At 34.2% G+C, this 17,296-nt stretch overlaps 1 protein-coding gene, 2 long non-coding RNA genes and 3 other non-coding genes across 8 annotated transcripts in view; 1 reads left to right on the forward strand and 5 right to left on the reverse strand.

Moving 5' to 3' along the window:
* Nucleotides 1–4,546, reverse strand: part of LOC117102703 — a 6,591-nt gene extending 2,045 nt beyond the window's left edge. Inside the window, exons 1-11 of one of the 3 annotated variants that reach the window (XR_004444456.1) lie at nt 4,516–4,546; nt 4,189–4,220; nt 3,887–3,938; nt 3,612–3,661; nt 3,331–3,381; nt 3,076–3,112; nt 2,440–2,486; nt 2,109–2,162; nt 1,703–1,749; nt 974–1,074; nt 573–606 (exon numbers count right to left, since the gene is read on the reverse strand). This is a non-coding gene — a long non-coding RNA (uncharacterized LOC117102703). Of the gene's footprint in view, nt 1–572; nt 607–973; nt 1,075–1,702; nt 1,750–2,108; nt 2,163–2,439; nt 2,487–3,075; nt 3,113–3,330; nt 3,382–3,611; nt 3,662–3,886; nt 3,939–4,070; nt 4,461–4,515 lie in introns of those variants that run through there. The other 2 variants (XR_004444457.1, XR_004444455.1) reach the window with 2 other exon arrangements.
* Nucleotides 4,547–4,619: 73 nt separating this feature from the next.
* Nucleotides 4,620–4,702, reverse strand: LOC117102715. The gene has a single exon (XR_004444462.1). It is a non-coding gene; the product is annotated as a small nucleolar RNA snR60/Z15/Z230/Z193/J17 (small nucleolar RNA).
* An 80-nt stretch (nt 4,703–4,782) lies between these two features.
* LOC117102704 lies at nt 4,783–8,849 on the reverse strand. The gene is made up of 6 exons (XR_004444458.1): nt 7,010–8,849; nt 6,656–6,688; nt 6,169–6,205; nt 5,908–5,948; nt 5,160–5,282; nt 4,783–4,912 (listed from the first exon to the last, which is right to left on the reverse strand). It is a non-coding gene; the product is annotated as an uncharacterized LOC117102704 (long non-coding RNA).
* Nucleotides 6,028–6,110, reverse strand: LOC117102718. The gene has a single exon (XR_004444464.1). It is a non-coding gene; the product is annotated as a small nucleolar RNA snR60/Z15/Z230/Z193/J17 (small nucleolar RNA).
* On the reverse strand, nt 7,116–7,198 carry LOC117102717. The gene has a single exon (XR_004444463.1). It is a non-coding gene; the product is annotated as a small nucleolar RNA snR60/Z15/Z230/Z193/J17 (small nucleolar RNA).
* A 1,282-nt stretch (nt 8,850–10,131) lies between the features above and the next one.
* Nucleotides 10,132–14,582, forward strand: LOC117102702 (endoplasmic reticulum chaperone BiP-like). Its single transcript, XM_033243090.1, has 6 exons — nt 10,132–10,305; nt 10,835–11,317; nt 11,579–11,969; nt 12,502–12,739; nt 13,222–13,389; nt 13,767–14,582. The coding sequence occupies exons 1-6, from the start codon at nt 10,157–10,159 to the stop codon at nt 14,330–14,332; spliced, it is 1,995 nt and encodes a 664-aa protein (XP_033098981.1). The 5' UTR covers nt 10,132–10,156; the 3' UTR covers nt 14,333–14,582.
* Nucleotides 14,583–17,296: the final 2,714 nt, after the last annotated feature.

A 17,296-nucleotide genomic window follows, 5' to 3' on the forward strand; every position in this document is an offset into this window, starting at 1 on the left:
TGTCTCTTATACACATCTAGATGGGTATAAGAGACAGTTGCATAAATGTCTACACACACGCGATGTAAAACAAAATGTCGGAAAACTTTTCTTTGACGCATGCGCATTTGCATAAATGTCTACACACACACATACACACTACACACAATAAAAAACATAGGAGATAGCAAGAGTGATTACAATAGTTCCTATTGCATTACATGCATAGGAACTAACAAAAAGGCACATATGCTTATTTGATGACAGGTCGCAAATTATAGTTAATCACATTGATGTATGGTATATATTTTATATAGTCTTCTATGCTTGATATAGTTGTATGTTGGATGCCTTTCTGATGTTGCTCCTAACAATGGTTTTTAATGATGTCTTAAAAATGTATTAACTGCAAGGATATGTAAATACAGATGATTTTGTCTGGATCAGGCCACTACTTCATTTTCATGGGTTTTATTCAGAGATTTCTCACAAATTCTTCATCATTTACAGACAATAAAGTTGTATGCTTTATAATTAATAACACAAAGTCCACACATTAACATTACAATCATGTTCAAATAAACACAACTTACAATTAATGTTGCAACCTCTTGTCACACTTGAAGGCTGCAAAAATCAAAATAATACAAAGCTACTGAATTTGTATTTGTATTTGTATGTTACGACCATAATTGTAAGTGTTAGTAAGTCTGTATCAGGCCACTACTTGATTTTCATGATGTATTTTTCAAAGAGATTCCACACAAAATTCTTCATCATTTACAGACTACTGTATATAGAAATTGAAACACAAGATATATTCTTTCATATGACCCTTCCCTTCTACACAAGAAACGGTATGATTTGCAGATATTCAATTATGAAAAACCTCCAAAAACTTGTATTCACATTTCACATAGTTAGCACTTTTAGCTTGTATAATAATATTTGTAAGCTCTATTTATAGCATGTATAATATTGTTAGTAGGCTTACCTTGTATAGACTACATATAAAACAGAATTTTGACAAGCCTGGAATTGACCTAACATTCTTCGTTTTTTCAACTTCATTCTTCAACATGACTTACAACCAATCTGAAATTTATCAATTTTGGAGTATTTTGGTTAACTCACACAAAAGATGTTTGTATATATTCATTAATATTATAAGTCAGACAAACACAAATACAACAGAACCCCTCAATTACAAACTGATGTTTTTAAATTATTGATTTCAAAAATCATGGTAGATAAAACCTGGTGTTGCTACACTAAATTAGCAGTGTAATGCCCAAAATGATTTATGCATGATTTGAATTATACAGTAAATACCTCTGGTTAAGAATCGCACATAATTTAAAGCTTCTAATGTTTGGCAAGCCCTTATTTTTCTAGAGTTTCAGTACAGCAGGTCTGTAGTAGTGTTTCACCTCAGGTTGCAAGATACGTGTAATCACTGTATTTATCATTTGGATCACTCAGGATAATCATCATTGGTAGAAACACCACATAACCCAAGCAAATCCAAATAAAACACATACAAAACAAGACATAATAGCATCACAATACACGCTTCACACCACAACACACCATAGTAAACAGTCATCATTCAAGCACATGCTCAACACCACACACTCAACGACACACCACATGCTTGACAACAGCATACGCACAACAAAGTATTCTATACAAAACAGTGAACTGTCAAAAAATATGTACTAACCATATTACCAACATGCAAGTTGTGGTTCAGAGCCACTTGTAAACCAACTGAAAACATACAATGATAGAAAAAAAAATTATAGATAGCAGTCAAGTTAAACTAAAGTGTGTAATTTTTTAACAATTCTCACCTCAGATTCAGAAGAAAAATCACAAAAACATCATTTAGTGGATCACTCTGAATCTAATCATCACAGGTGCCAGAAAATGAAAGTTTAATTGACGGACTGTTAAATACATAAATTGAAAATAAGCGCCACAATGCTTACACTTTTTGGAGGCTTCAGCGTATTTAAAATTATTGGTGTGATGTCTTCTTAATATCTCCTGTGTTGCACAAAAGTTATGTCTACTTATTGAATTAGTATTTCGTCACTTTAAGATAAGTATATAAACAATCAACAAACCTTTGTTCACATCTTTCCAGTATAACTGTTAAACTGTTGTCGCAGGGCAAACACCTGCAATAAAAAACAGAGAATCTTAAATTAGTTAACGTAGTATGCTGCCCTCTAATGGTGGATATCATGAAATCAAAACCTGCTCAGTTTAGAAGTATACATGGTCATGATTAGATCCCTAGCAGCGATTCTTAGGTCATCATCACAGGTCTCTCACTATTTGAAGAAGAATGACAACTACACAATGCAACATTTTTAACTACTTTCACTAAGAAACAATTATAGAGTAATTTTCAACTGGTTTTTACATTAAATGGAGATACATGACTGAACATACCAACATCTTTAGAAGACCACCTTGTGTTTTGGACAATTTTCAACATTCTGAGGAGATATGAAATACAATTAACAGTATTGGTCAACTTGGCATTATCTTTTGTTGACAAACCATTAGCACTGCATCTAGCCACATCAGGTCTACTACTATTTATGACTTTATAATCACAGGAAATCATTTGTCCCTATCTTGTTTCATCATATGTGGCTAAAGCCAGGCACACACTACATCATTTGTTGGTCGTATCACATCAGCTGACAAATTCATCTCCACCCAAGGTTGTCGAGGAAAAATCAATATACATTTTAAGCATGCCTTGCTGTCAAGTTTTAGGGATTAAAAACTCTTTAGTTTGAGCAGTGCTACCGTATGGGCGAGGTACTGTACACTATTACGATTGTATGGGTTGCAGTGGTGGCGCCATATCTTCCCTGAATGGGGGATGGTACCTCCGATGGGATGGGGATTGGATCCCTTGTTGGGGAGCTTGGAACCCTTGTCGGGAAATTCTCAGCGCCGCCCCTGGTGTTCTCTATGGAATCGTGTCAGCCAATGACCGTCAAGCGAAGTGTGTGCCGAGCTTAACTCTAAATTACAGATAATATTAAAAACCTTCAAATAACAGATTATGCTCACCATAGGGAACATCAAGCAATGAATCCATTGAACTAGCCTGTTGAAAAAAACAATACACAAAGTATTTACATGGTGGTTCATTTAGATTAGATTATCTTTTTAACACTAACATTACTGTATGTTTGTCTCCGAGATCTTGGTGATAGGGTACTATCATTTAACAGTCAAAAGTAGCAAAGTTTTCTTCCTTGACAAATCATTACTATGGTACATTACAACTAGTAGCTTAATATAAAATTGGTAAACACTGCATACCTTTGAGGATCCTGGCCATGGCAGTATCTAAAATAACAATATCTTCAGTATCTATGGAAACAAACAAACATTGCATTTTTCCCATCTCTTAAAAGGTGCCTCTCAGTATTAACGGTTGAATGTTAAAAAACACTTAATGATTTGTCTCCGAGATCTTGGTGGTAAGGTACTATCATACAACCGTCAAAAGTAGCAAAGTTTTCTTCCTTGACAAATCAATTTATATTATTTAATCAACAATACTAATGGCACAACAGAAAATTTAATTAGACATTACGTACCATGCATGTCCTGATGGGGGCAGAATTGAAATAGTCAGTATCTTCTCCATCTAGGAAACAAACACACAAAAAAATTTTTTTAATATTTACCTTCTATAAAGTGCCTTTGAACAAGAAACAGTTACGATTTGTCTCCGAGATCTTGGTGGTAGGATCCTATCATACAACAGTCAAAAGTAGCAATGTTTTCTTCCTTGACAAATCAATATTTTACCCAGAAAATTAATCCTGAACACAAAATTAATCCTGAACACAATGAAAATACATAAACTTACTGAATATAACAGCCAATGTAGAGATGAAGTAAAATGCCTGGGCTTTGACCACCTGAAACAAGAGATAATTTTAGTTAGACTTTACATATTTATTTCATTTATCACTCGATTTGCTTTGTATCAGTAAGTAGACAATTTATTTAAAAGAAAATGGTTTCTTTGGTTTATGGTATTTAGTAAATACTTTGCATCAGATCGCCCTAGTTGAAGTCGTTGGTCAGTCACTGTCCATCAGACCATTTAGTCTTCAATCATCACCTGCAAAGCCTCTTTGTTAGAATATCTTAATATAATGGTCTTACCTGCTTTTGTTTTGGCCCCTTTGCTACATTGTCTGGAAAACAAGAAATCTGGGTCAAACAAAAGATGAAGGTATGTTTTTTGAAGTATATACATAAAAGATAGATGTTTAGTTGTTGCATCAGTCCTATCGATCCAGAGTTTGTATAATCATTATATTCATTGTCCCTATCTGGTGTCATCCTTTACAACAACAAAAAAACTATTTTACACTACCTCAACGTCACAAAAATTTTAACAGTAAATAGTGTATTAAAAGTCAACAGGCAAAAAAATTCTAATAAACATTTGTGTTCTTTCAATATATATAATCCATTGTGTCCACTCACACTTATGATTAACTCCCTAACCAGGTTTTCTGGGGAAAAAAAAAAAAAAAAAATGTCAGGTTTGTCTACATCTGATATAAATGTTGCTGTTTAGATGTTTTCAACATGTTGATCAGATAGGGGCGAAATCCTGTGGCTTATTCTTCATTTTTAATCTGTTGAACTATGCAAACATCATTGCAACACTTTTGATATATCTTTTACAACATTACAATATATTATATACCATCTCCACTTCTTGAAAAAACAAAGTTAGTTTAGTATTCAATACCACTTACCATGATGTGCCGCAAACATCTCCCTATTAATGATAGATACGAACGCCATATAAATCTTTGATTAACTGATGTTCACCAAAATAATGTCAGGTTATAGCAAATTGTGTCCAACCAATCACCTGAAATCAATAGACCAAAGTTTAATACAAGCACACAAAAACAAGCTTTACACAAGAGAATATTAAAAATTGTGTCGAACCGGGTGCCTGATTGCAGTGGAGATCTGCTCTCAGCGAATATGGCAAGACTAGGTGTTTAATTTCCGAGACTTTAAGCACCAGTCGTTTCATATACGTTATGCATCAACGACAGTGACTCTAGAATCGGTGAAAGCATACAGCCTCTTTACCAATAAAGACAACTTACTGTAGACAAAGATGTTCCAATAATGCTCTTTAAACTGTTTCAAATACAATGGCTGAATGTTATTTTGCCAATCAACATCTAATCCTCCACAAACCCTCTCCAGAACCAATCGCTTGATAAAACCTACAAAAAATTAATGAGACATCAATTAAATTTTTCAATATCAACTATTACCTATCACCTATCAACATTCATCACTTCACCCATTGCTGGCCCACTGCAAGGCCTCCATAAATTAATACCATCCACTTCCGTCCTGTGCAACTCTCAACAACTTTTGTTAATAATTACCGACACATAGTTTTACATAACAGAGAAATGTTCTCGTAATTAATATGTTTCTATGTATACAACTTCAAAATTAGTACAGTAGTATATATAGAATAAATTCAACATGAGAAATCAACATGGCCAAAACATGCTGGCAAATTGTGTCGAACCGGGTGCCTGATTGCAGTAGAGATCTGCTCTCAGCGAATATGGCAAGACTAGGTGTTTAATTTCCGAGACTTTAAGCACCAGTCGTTTCATGTACATTATGTATCAACGACAGTGACTCTAGAATCGGTTTAAATTCATATAACAACCAACGATGATTTTACAGATTCGCATCAAAAATAAAATAAAACTAAAAAACACACTGATTACCTAATGTACTTAGCAGAGCACAAAGAATTAGATACCAATTGTGCAAGAGAAACACTATTGAATTAAGTTTTAGGCATCCCACAATTTATTTTTTTCTTACCTACAACTGATCCCTGAACAGCCACAAGACCTTCTTTTGTCCTTTGAAAAAGAAGTTAAAAATTGTTAAATATCTGACTATGTTAGCTATTGTAAGGCTTTTGGGGTGCAGAATTCAGGTGTTGCTTTTCAGATAGGGGCGAAAATTCCTCTGGTTTGTTCATCAGAGTTTCAGATGAACTATGCAGTCATCATTACAACATTTTAACCATTTTCAACAAAATCCAACCCTTGCTTAGGACAGTTATATTTAGTTTCTTACCTACTAACTTGTCAGGAACATGCCATATTCTGGGATTCTATTGAGAAAAACAAAATGCAATTATTAAATTCTGAATTTTATGCAATTCAAGACAAATAAAGAATTGTCAGATATTTTAATGGTAGTTTAATATCATTCAATGTATGGACATTTCTTGACAAATCCATTTATATTTATAATTTTAACATGTATCAGTGATAGTGCAAATGAAATTCTATTACATATCTTTGTAAGTACAGTTCAGAATAGTATTCAAAGCCAGCTTATGTTGAATTTGGTAACTCATACAGCTAAGAAACAAATTATACAGGATTATTTATGAATATAATTATTTCAATTAAGGAGAATATGTTTTCTAAAGCAACAATCTTTGCATCAGATCGCCCTAGTTGAAGTCGTTGGTCAGTCACTGCCCATCAGACCATTTAGTCTTCAATCATTACCTGCAAAGCCTCATGGGATAGATGAATGAACATATTTGGCTTACCAGTTTCTTTTACACTTGACACTGCTGCATTGTCTGGAAAACAAGACGAAAAAATTAACAATAAATTATGCTTTGTAGTGCACACAAGAAACAGACGTTCAGTTGTTGCATCAGTCCTATCGATCCAGATGGTGTATAATCATTATAGTCATTGTCCCTATCTGGTGTCATCCTTTACAACATTTTAAACTCCCTTTTTAAGAAGAATAAAGGAACAAAGGTAAATAGCAAGAGTAATGAAATGTATTACATACCACCTACAATAAGTGTATCTTAACTTCTTGCAAAATTGATTAATTTATGGACATTTAAAATTCAATATTTTGTTTTCCAAATACTACCATGTCCACTTACCTTTCTGAAGAATAATCAGGACAGAGTCTTATTTTCTGACTTGCCTTTGGGAAAGAAGGAAAAACCATGTCAGATTTATATACAATTCAAATGTTATATAACTTAATGTGTTGCTCAGCTAGGGGCGAAATCCTATGGCTTATTCTTCATGTCCAATCTGTTGAACTATGCAAACATCATTGCAACACATGATAGTGTGTAACACGAACACATTAATGAGACATCCAACATTTGTACTTGTGTATGATATAATAAATTAGCTTTAAATGGTCGCAGTATTTGGAAACATCACACATATACTTTAATTAGACTATATTGTATTCCTGTTAGCCATGTGAAAATACAATTTGACAGAAGAAAAACATATAAAACTATAAAAAAAAATAAATAAATAAAATCAGAATTTTATTTAAACAAGTACAAATTTGAGAATGGTTAATGGGAGGATAGATTTTCAATATTTAAAAAACTGAAGGAAAAGGGGTGTAACCACATCTTCCTCCACCATTTTTAAGTAGTATTAAAAATCTGTATGTCATTACTCTTGTCAAACACAATTTTGTATCTTTGAAATCAGATGTAAAAAAAAACAACAATTTGTTCCCCTTCGGACCCTGGCTTTAACAGGCTATATTTTACAAAAATTATATACCAAACAACCAAATTCCAAGTTACTGTACCATTTTCTCTCTTCACTTCATGCTTTGTAAACTTCATAATTATTCCTAAAAATAAAAGTATTTTATTAGTAATTACAATAATATTAATAGAAAGAGCACATGAGCATTTGCAAATCAGGGATGTATTTATGGGAGGTCACCCAGCCTTAAGTTTTCCACCTAGTCTAAAGCTAATTTCCTGGCCCTTCGCCCACCCTTATTAACCCATTTTTCTATTCTTAAAATCCATTATTATTTGGAGTTTACTAATGTTATCACCCACCCATCTTTAAAATGTCTATCACCAACCCTTAGTTTTCTACAGCTACAACCCTGAAAATGTAAAATGGTTTTCAGATAGAGCTAATAAAAATATTCATTCATGCAAGTCAGATGTCTATGTATCATCATAAAACCATAATTTGTTAAAAGCACCCATTTCAATTTCACACATAGGCTTTCAGAGCAAAAGATATTTGCATTGTGCACTACAATATCTGTCAGACAAAAAGTGGTGCAAATATGCACTTTGATTTATTTATTACGGTATAAAACAAAACAATATCATAGGGATTACTTAACGAGTGCTCTTTTCTTAAACCTAAAAATCAGATTACATAGTAATACCATTAACATATCCACTATGAAATAGCATACATATAATCTACAAAATGTTCATATCTTATTAAACTACTCTTTTCTGCTTGTGTGCCCTGCTACAACTAACCCCCGCCCATCCCAAAACTGAAGTATAGTACTAAATAGTATTAAACCATTCTAAAGCATAGCATTACAGTTACCAAGTATTGACAGCATATTAAATGATGATTTTAAATGATAATTGACGATCAAATGTAATTTTAATATACAGTATCAGTCCCATGTGTATTTGCTTAACAATGACAGATCTCTCTCCACCTAAAGACCACTTTTGGGACCTGGGTTTACCATGGTCTTTAGCAGATTTGGTCTCTAATTATAATAATAAAGACAAGACATCTGCTAATTTGGGACCACAGAAAAGTTGTCATTAATTGGAGAGGTCTTTAATTCGTGACTTGTTTAATCCCTATGGGTATTATACTTCAAAATGAACTATAATAGATAGCACCTACAGTTAAACTTGCCTAAAGCCTTGTTCGCACTGGATTTTAAAAATGGTAAATTTAACCAGGGTAACTTTAACCAGTCATGTGTACATTTCACCATTGTTCGCATTTGGATTATTCACATGGTTAGTTTTACCATAGTTTTACCAAGATTTAACCTTGTGTATAAAAAATATTATTGAGAGCGCTAGTTTGTGACTTCTACTTCCGGTTCTGTTCGAGCGGTGTCAACATGGAAGAAGTTTTAACTGTGTTGCACGTTCGGATTGGACTTCTTGACCAGCGTGGTTAGTTTAACCGAGACCGTGGTAAGTTTTACTGGGCAGGCTGAGGTCGGTAAAATTAACCATTCGGCTTGGTTAATTTAGAAAAATGCTCTGGGATTTCTAAAGTCTAAGCATCACCGGCGAGAATGGTCAAAATCTGAATACCGCCAAATCCCCTCCCCATACTGAATTGCCTTTCTCCAGTGAATTTAACAGATTGTAACTGGAGGTAGCAACACATTAAATATTCAAAATCAGTTGGGAATGTGAAGGAATTGAAAGATTCTTATACAAAAACAAAAACAGTTTTTGATATATTTTTTGATATAACTATAATAAATTCATTTTTTAATTTGTTCATCCCTTGCGCTGTATAGGCTTACTTTATATGTATGTAATTCAACAATGTATTGTCCCCTGCTAATGTAAAAAAAATCATAAAAATAATTTTGAAAACTATAAACTTGCTCATATTGCAATAACATACAAATTATTAATTTGTGCATAAAAATTATTGAATTTTAAAAATGTGTACCCTGATTTTTAAACCAAAAAATTATAATACAAATTATAAAACGCTTCCAGTGACTGCTGGAAGTGTTTCTGTCATTTTTCGCTGTAAACTGATGGGTAGACAATTTTTAAAAACACTAATTTCTATGTTCAACTTGATAACTTATGTTACTTCAAAATGGGCAAATTAATTTCAAAAAATATTTTTGATTTTTTTTTTTTGGTATTTAGCATGGGACAATACATCTTAAAACCTTGAAAATAATACAGTAATAGAAACAACCACTAAGTCATTGCTGCACCATTTGTTGGCAATTTGAGGCCCATAGGCCAGCCTTGTCACATTTTATCGCTTACGATATGCCAATTTTGTGCAAGTGCATACACATAGGTACATTTAAATAAGTAACATTTCCACAAAAAAAAAAAAAAAAAAATGCATTGTATTGCTGCAATTTCTTAAATTCATCTTGTTACTGTACTTGCATTACAAGAAGATTAAAATTGATGATGATTCTTGTGGTGAACTTGTGGATATCAATTTTCTACTTGCGTTTAGGAATTGAGAATTGAAATGATTTTTTTTTTTTTTTTTTTTAGATGAAGAAAACGCTGTTTTATTTTTGCCTGTTGGCATTCATTCTAAACTGCACGTGGGTACGAGCAGATGATGAGGATGAAGACGATAAAGATGATAAAGAGAAACTGGGAACTGTTATTGGAATAGATTTGGGAACAACATATTCTGTGTAAGTATACTTAATAACATGATACCATTCCCCCACCCCAGGGGTGGCATCAGCTTGGGGGCTGGAGATACGGCCCCTGTCAGGGTGGCCGGAAGACAAACCGCAATTCGTCGGGGTGAAAAAAAATGTATTTTCTACATATTCTCTAAAATCGATCAAAAAAGCCTTTGAAACCCTTAAATTGTCATTTATATTCACTACAGAGAGATTTTGGGCGACTCCCGTCCATGCCTACTTTTTTTCGTTGGGTACATCGGCTCCCTGTTGGGCAAATCTTGGTGCCACCCCTGCCCCGCCCCCAATTCCATTAGAATGTTTATGACATAGCAACATGCATAGGATAGGGTTTTATCCTATTTTTGCGAGTCCTACCAGATAAATTATATAGGATTGCCAATCTGTGTATATTGCGATTCAATATTGAAACACTGTACCATATCACTTTTATCTCAAACCTGTGATTTCTCCCATCTTTCCAATCACATTTGCATACCTTTGAAATTCAATGATTATCAATTTTTATTTACAGAGTTGGTGTATTCAAGAATGGACGTGTTGAGATAATTGCCAATGACCAAGGAAACCGAATCACTCCGTCATATGTAGCTTTCACTTCTGAAGGAGAGCGATTGATCGGGGATGCTGCCAAGAACCAGTTGACGACTAACCCAGAGAACACAGTCTTTGATGTGAAGCGACTGATTGGACGCGCGTGGAGTGACCGATCTGTTCAGAAGGATTTGGAATACTTTCCCTTCAAAGTAAAAGAGAAGAATTCCAAGCCGCACATTGAAGTAGATGTTGGTAACAATGTCAGGAAGACCTTTGCTGCTGAAGAGATTAGTGCCATGGTGTTGGGCAAGATGAAGGAGACTGCTGAAGCATATCTTGGAAAGACCGTGACCAATGCTGTGGTGACTGTTCCTGCTTACTTCAATGATGCCCAAAGACAAGCCACCAAAGATGCAGGAGTCATCGCAGGCCTGAACGTGATGAGGATCATCAATGAACCGTAAGTGTTTACACTTTATTCCTGCTATACCCAATCACAGAGTACTGGGACTAATAAGCTTGGAAGCAATGTTAGTAGATCTGTAAAGTTCAACAAGCTGATTATAATTACAGGTTATGCATAGAACATTACTACCAAAGATCATTTAATTCATTTTTTTTTTTAGAGTGGAATATGCCCTTTCATGCACCTGTTTACTGAGCCAAATTGCCGACATATGCTCCATATTGCTTGGTAAACATTATTATTATTATTTTTCAGAACTGCTGCTGCCATTGCATATGGTCTTGACAAAAAGGAAGGTGAAAAGAACATTTTGGTATTTGATCTTGGCGGTGGTACGTTTGATGTCTCCATCCTAACAATCGATAATGGTGTCTTCGAGGTAATTTCCACAAATGGCGACACTCATCTTGGTGGTGAAGATTTTGATCAGCGTGTCATGGATCATTTCATCAAATTGTACAAGAAAAAGAAGGGCAAGGATATTCGCAAGGACAATCGTGCTGTGCAGAAACTTCGACGTGAAGTAGAGAAGGCAAAGAGAGCTCTTAGTTCCCAACATCAGGCTAGAGTTGAGATTGAATCCTTCTATGATGGAGAAGATTTCTCAGAAGTTCTTACTCGTGCCAGATTTGAAGAATTGAACATGGTAATTTGATTTAAACATTACAGTAATAGTTTTTGTAGCAATTCTACTTACATTATTTTACACTAGACGCAGAATCTGGTATAATTACTTATTTAACAGATTCCAAAAAAAAATAGAAGTAAAACTGAATATTGTTTCAAAATGTACATCAAGAAATTACAAAACATTTAAGACATTGCAATTAAATCTTCACATAAAAAATTATGGGTATACCAACATAAATTATACAAATTTATATTAAACTTTACTTAGTATAAATTAAGAATTGGACTGTAATATATGCTATAAACTAAACTTTGAAAACTAAACAACTACTGCTTACCATTAAGCTGTGTTTGCATTGGATTAATTTTCACTGTCAAATTGTAACACTGTTTGCACTTTGATTTGCATATGTAGTAGGTGACAAGGTACTTGGTTAGTTTAGTCCAATGTGAACACACCTTAAGATCCACATACTGTACTTTGAGCATCTCCCATATATTACAAATAATAGATGTACATTTATTGAATTTCATGTTATTTCCCTCAGGATCTTTTTAAATCAACCATGAAGCCAGTTAATCAAGTTCTTGAAGATTCTGGTTTGAAAAAGAAAGAAATCCATGAAATTGTCTTGGTTGGAGGATCTACTCGTATTCCGAAGGTGCAACAGCTGGTTAAAGAATACTTCGACGGCAAGGAACCCTCAAGAGGAATCAACCCAGATGAGGCTGTAGCTTACGGTGCTGCTGTGCAGGCTGGAGTATTGAGTGGTGAAGATGAGACCGGTAAGAATGCAATTTATTCATAGTGTTTACACAAAAGTGGACACAATATTTATTATTAGTTGTCCACTTATATTGTTGTTATTTATCAAGAATCAAAGACTTGTGAACAACTTTAAGAGCTTGTAATGAGGCGAAATTGTGTTTTTCAGTGCAGCATAATGTCTTTTCTGCTTTAAAAAAAATCTATGAATTTGAAACTGTGATAAACAGGCAAAAGAAAAATGCTCCATCTACCGCCACTGTCATTTTGCAGTACCTAGATTTGCTGTGTCATAGAAATATTCAGAAATGGCAATTAAAAAGTTCCCCTAGAGGTAATTCAGAGTGTTAATACTTTGAATATATCTTGTTTGAATACATTCAAGCAACAGCACCAGCTACTTTAAAGTCCATGGTTATTAAACTACAAATAAAAATAAAACAATTCCATTAACATAAATTTAGTGTGCCCTCAAATGACATATTTTCATTTTTATTTAAAGCTGACCTTGTGCTACTGGATGTTAACCCACTGACTATGGGTATTGAAACTGTTGGTGGTGTCATGACCAAACTTATTGGAAGAAACACAGTCATCCCAACCAAGAAATCACAAATCTTCTCCACTGCAGCAGATAATCAGCCCACTGTCACAATCCAGGTTTTTGAAGGTACGTTTTCAGCTATTTACTTTAAGAATGTTGACACATGGTGGGCTTTGGGCTTTGTAATTTTGAAAAAAATCTGGGGTTTGAATCTGTAGCTGGCTCCTGAATAGGATACAGTATCCAGGTCTCCACCCAGGAGCAGATTATGTATTCAATTATGAGGCTGTGCATAGGGTTGTAACACAGGACAACACAAGTAGCACATGAATTTTGATTAACACCATCCATATTATAAACATCATACAGTAATGAAGCATATTCAATACTAGAAATTTCTGTGCCAGAGTGGCAAGCTACCATGTCCCCATAATAGCAAAATCTAACCATTTATAGTTAAGTGTTGTCAGTTAGCTTACTTTTTAAATATTTTTTTCCTTCAGGTGAAAGACCAATGACAAAAGACAACCATCTATTGGGTAAATTTGATTTAAATGGAATCCCACCAGCTCCACGTGGTGTACCACAGGTTGAGGTTACATTCGAAATTGATGTCAATGGTATTTTGAAGGTATCTGCCGAAGACAAAGGAACAGGAAGCAAGGAACAAATCACAATCAACAACGACCAAAATAGATTATCACCAGAAGATATTGAAAGGATGATAAATGATGCAGAAAAATATGCAGATGAAGATAAATTATTGAAAGAAAAAGTAGATGCAAGAAATGAATTAGAAAGTTATACATATTCTCTAAAAAATCAAATTAATGATGAGGAAAAATTAGGAGGAAAATTAACAGAAGAACAGAAAGAAACATTAGAAAAAGCAATTGAAGAGCAAATTGAATGGTTAGATGGTAACCAAGATGCTGAAAAAGAGGACTTTGAAGCTCATAAAAAAGTATTAGAAGATATAGCTACACCTATTATAAGTAAATTGTATGATGGTGCTGGAGGCGAGGCACCAACAGGTGATGGAGACGATGAAGAGCATGATGAACTTTGAACATTTTTATTAATTAGGGAAACTAAATTATTCTGACCGACTATGGCAAAACCAGGCACTTTCATCAAAAAACAAAAACCTTCAAATAAGCTAAAATTCCCATGTATTGACCATCTCAATGCATGTTTGAATGAAAATATTCATGAGGAAACCTCACCATTTACCAAATTTTCAATTTTTGAACCAGGTTTTGCCAATCTCTTATCTCTATTAATTAATGCTTCAGGGAATTTTGTAACAAGATTAACAGTGAAGCTCATTAGTTGTGAATAGTTCATAAGGAGACTAGCACAATTAAATCAAATACCATGTAACTTCTAAAATAAATCATTGATTTTTAAAATTCAAAAGCATATCTATTATAATTTTTATCTGAAACTATAGCTAGGGTAATAAAAATTTCAAAACTTTTTTGAACAGGTTTTTAAAATTTTCCAGCCTGGTTTTTAAATACTATACTGGTATTGAGAAACAGCAATGGCTGCTATGATAATGACTCTTAAGTAGAGGTATTTTTCTTTGATGTTTAATTGGATTATTGAGATAAGTCTGGCAAAACCTGGTTCACCAACCCATCTGAATGCCCTTTTAAAGGGTTTGCTGGTAAATGGGATAGTAAGAGCATGTAATTAATCTTTGCCATTTATTATCAATTTTAAACAATTTTTGCATCGATTAACTTTTGACCTAGATTACAAAGATCTAATAATGTATTTTTTTTTAGACAAGAGCCTGGTTTTGGTAGAGTAGGTCACATATACTTAATGGGGTGTTGCAAATGATGCGTTCTATGCAGTACCTAAATAAATATTGGCATGGTGAATTATTACTAAAAAATGTAAGATTCTCTACCATGAAGCATCCTAACCACGCACACATGCCCTTGTCATGGATTAATTAATTTATCTCCCCCAGAAAAAAAATTTTTATTTGTGTTCTACTTTTTTTTAAAATTCCAGTTTTATGCGTTTGGTATTCCTTTTCTTCAGATTTCTCCATAAATCTCATCTTGATCAATCATAGTTCAGTTTTTGTACAAATTTAAATAAAGAATAAATGATTGTACATTTTACAGAAGATTTTGTAGTGTTGTGCGAGTTGAAGCTTTTGGCGTATCCATTCAGATTAAAAATGTTTGATTTACTACATACAGGTGCAGGCAAAAAGTTCAAGCGCTCCTGACAGAAAATTATTACCCAAAAATAGACATGCATTACTTTCAACATTCAGCACACTTTTGGCATGACTGCAACTGGACAACCTTACTGAAACCCAAGATTATTCATCATTTCACAGCTGTGCTACATAATAAACTGCTAACAGGGGGCAGGAGGGCTCCAAGAGCGTCTTGCCAAAAAACTAAAACAATACAAAATCTACCCATTTTACATTTTGTGTCAAAGGCTGGGGCCGTGTCCCCACCCACCGTACAACACAATATACACCACAGAAGGCCAAATTTGGAAAGACTGGAAACATAATAGATAAATAATTAATTAGTTGATTTTGAAGGTTGGAGTTCAAAAAAGCTATCCTGAATACAAATCCGGATGGATATTTTTGACATTACCAATACCGCTTCTTCATCCGGGGAAAAAAACAAATCTAAAATCAATTGAAACCCCTAAATTGTCATTTTTTGCGGACTTTGTTCCTGGCCCACAAGCGAAAGACTTTGATGCCCACTTTGATCTCACCGGGGACCTCGGACCCCCTGTCGGACAAATCCTGGCAACGTACAAAGCTAATCCTGCAACTGGAGAACCCCCAAAAATGAGTCGATTCTACTTTAAATTTCAGAAATACTGATTCTGGCCTACTTTTTATTGAGTGAAAACTAAAAATCCTGGAAATTAGTCTTGATGCAATTAAACTTGATTTTACTTATAAAAAGTTGGACCCTGTCATGAGCTAACAAGTTGAAAAATTCAATTCCATATTTGAATTCAATATTTAAGAAAGTTATTAACTTGCAGTGAAAAAGAAAATCTCCGTTCGATTAATGTAGAGATGATAGCTTTGGTGCATTGTTTTGCATAAACCTTCAACTTGGCTGGTAATCAATTAAATGATTTGTTTTAAAAAAATAACATCTGCACATCTTTTTTTTTCCAACTGTTTCTGGTTAGAAGTTAATAACCTACTTTATTTGATCCTTATAAATGAGCTCTTTTTAATTTTTTGGGCAGTGCATCTTAAAGAAACAAATTGCGTGTAAACCTACTCTTGAATTGAGTGAAAAATAAACTGCAAAATTTTCATTCCTCTGCAGTACATATTTTATATGACTGCATGTAATTATTTAACATTATTGTACTTTAAATTTAAGAAACATACATTAACCTAATGGGCGGATCCAGAGATGTCCGAAAGGGGAGCCAAAAGTGGGGCAGATTGAGACAACAATACCGTAAGGGGTCTGGGGAATTTTTGTTTTTGGGCTCCCGAAAATAACCTGAGGCGTTTTTGGCGATCAGTTATTTCTTTTTCTACTTTCTTTTTTTTTTAACTTTCCAAAAAGGGGCCCCCTGCAGCTGGCCTGCCTCCCCCTTTAAATCTCCCCCTGCCTAAATTAGTGCAACTAAATTATAATATTCTTGATAAAAAATGTATCCATAACACCAAACAAACTAATATGTTAAAGGGAGCACTGACCACAATTCAGTGTCCCAACCCCTTTCCCTCCACCCCCAATAATTACATATTGGGGTAGATAGGCTAAGAAATGGTTCAGTACTACTTATACTCTGGGAAATGTCTATCACAATGTTGTTTCAGTGTAGCTATGGAGTGATTGAGAAGACGAAAAAGAAGCTTTGTTTGGTGTACATTACGGTACAAATAATAAAAGACAGACCTGGCCCAAAGCAGCTGAATGGCACACAGTACAAAAAGAATTCTTGGCATGTACAGTGCCATTTGACCTCGGTCAAATATGTCAGAGAGCACACAATTAAAACAACG

Source organism: Anneissia japonica, unplaced genomic scaffold (genome assembly GCF_011630105.1).
Source record: "Anneissia japonica isolate Jap-2015-1 unplaced genomic scaffold, ASM1163010v1 scaffold287628_len271844_cov180, whole genome shotgun sequence".
In the NCBI taxonomy this organism is placed as follows: domain Eukaryota; kingdom Metazoa; phylum Echinodermata; class Crinoidea; order Comatulida; family Comatulidae; genus Anneissia; species Anneissia japonica.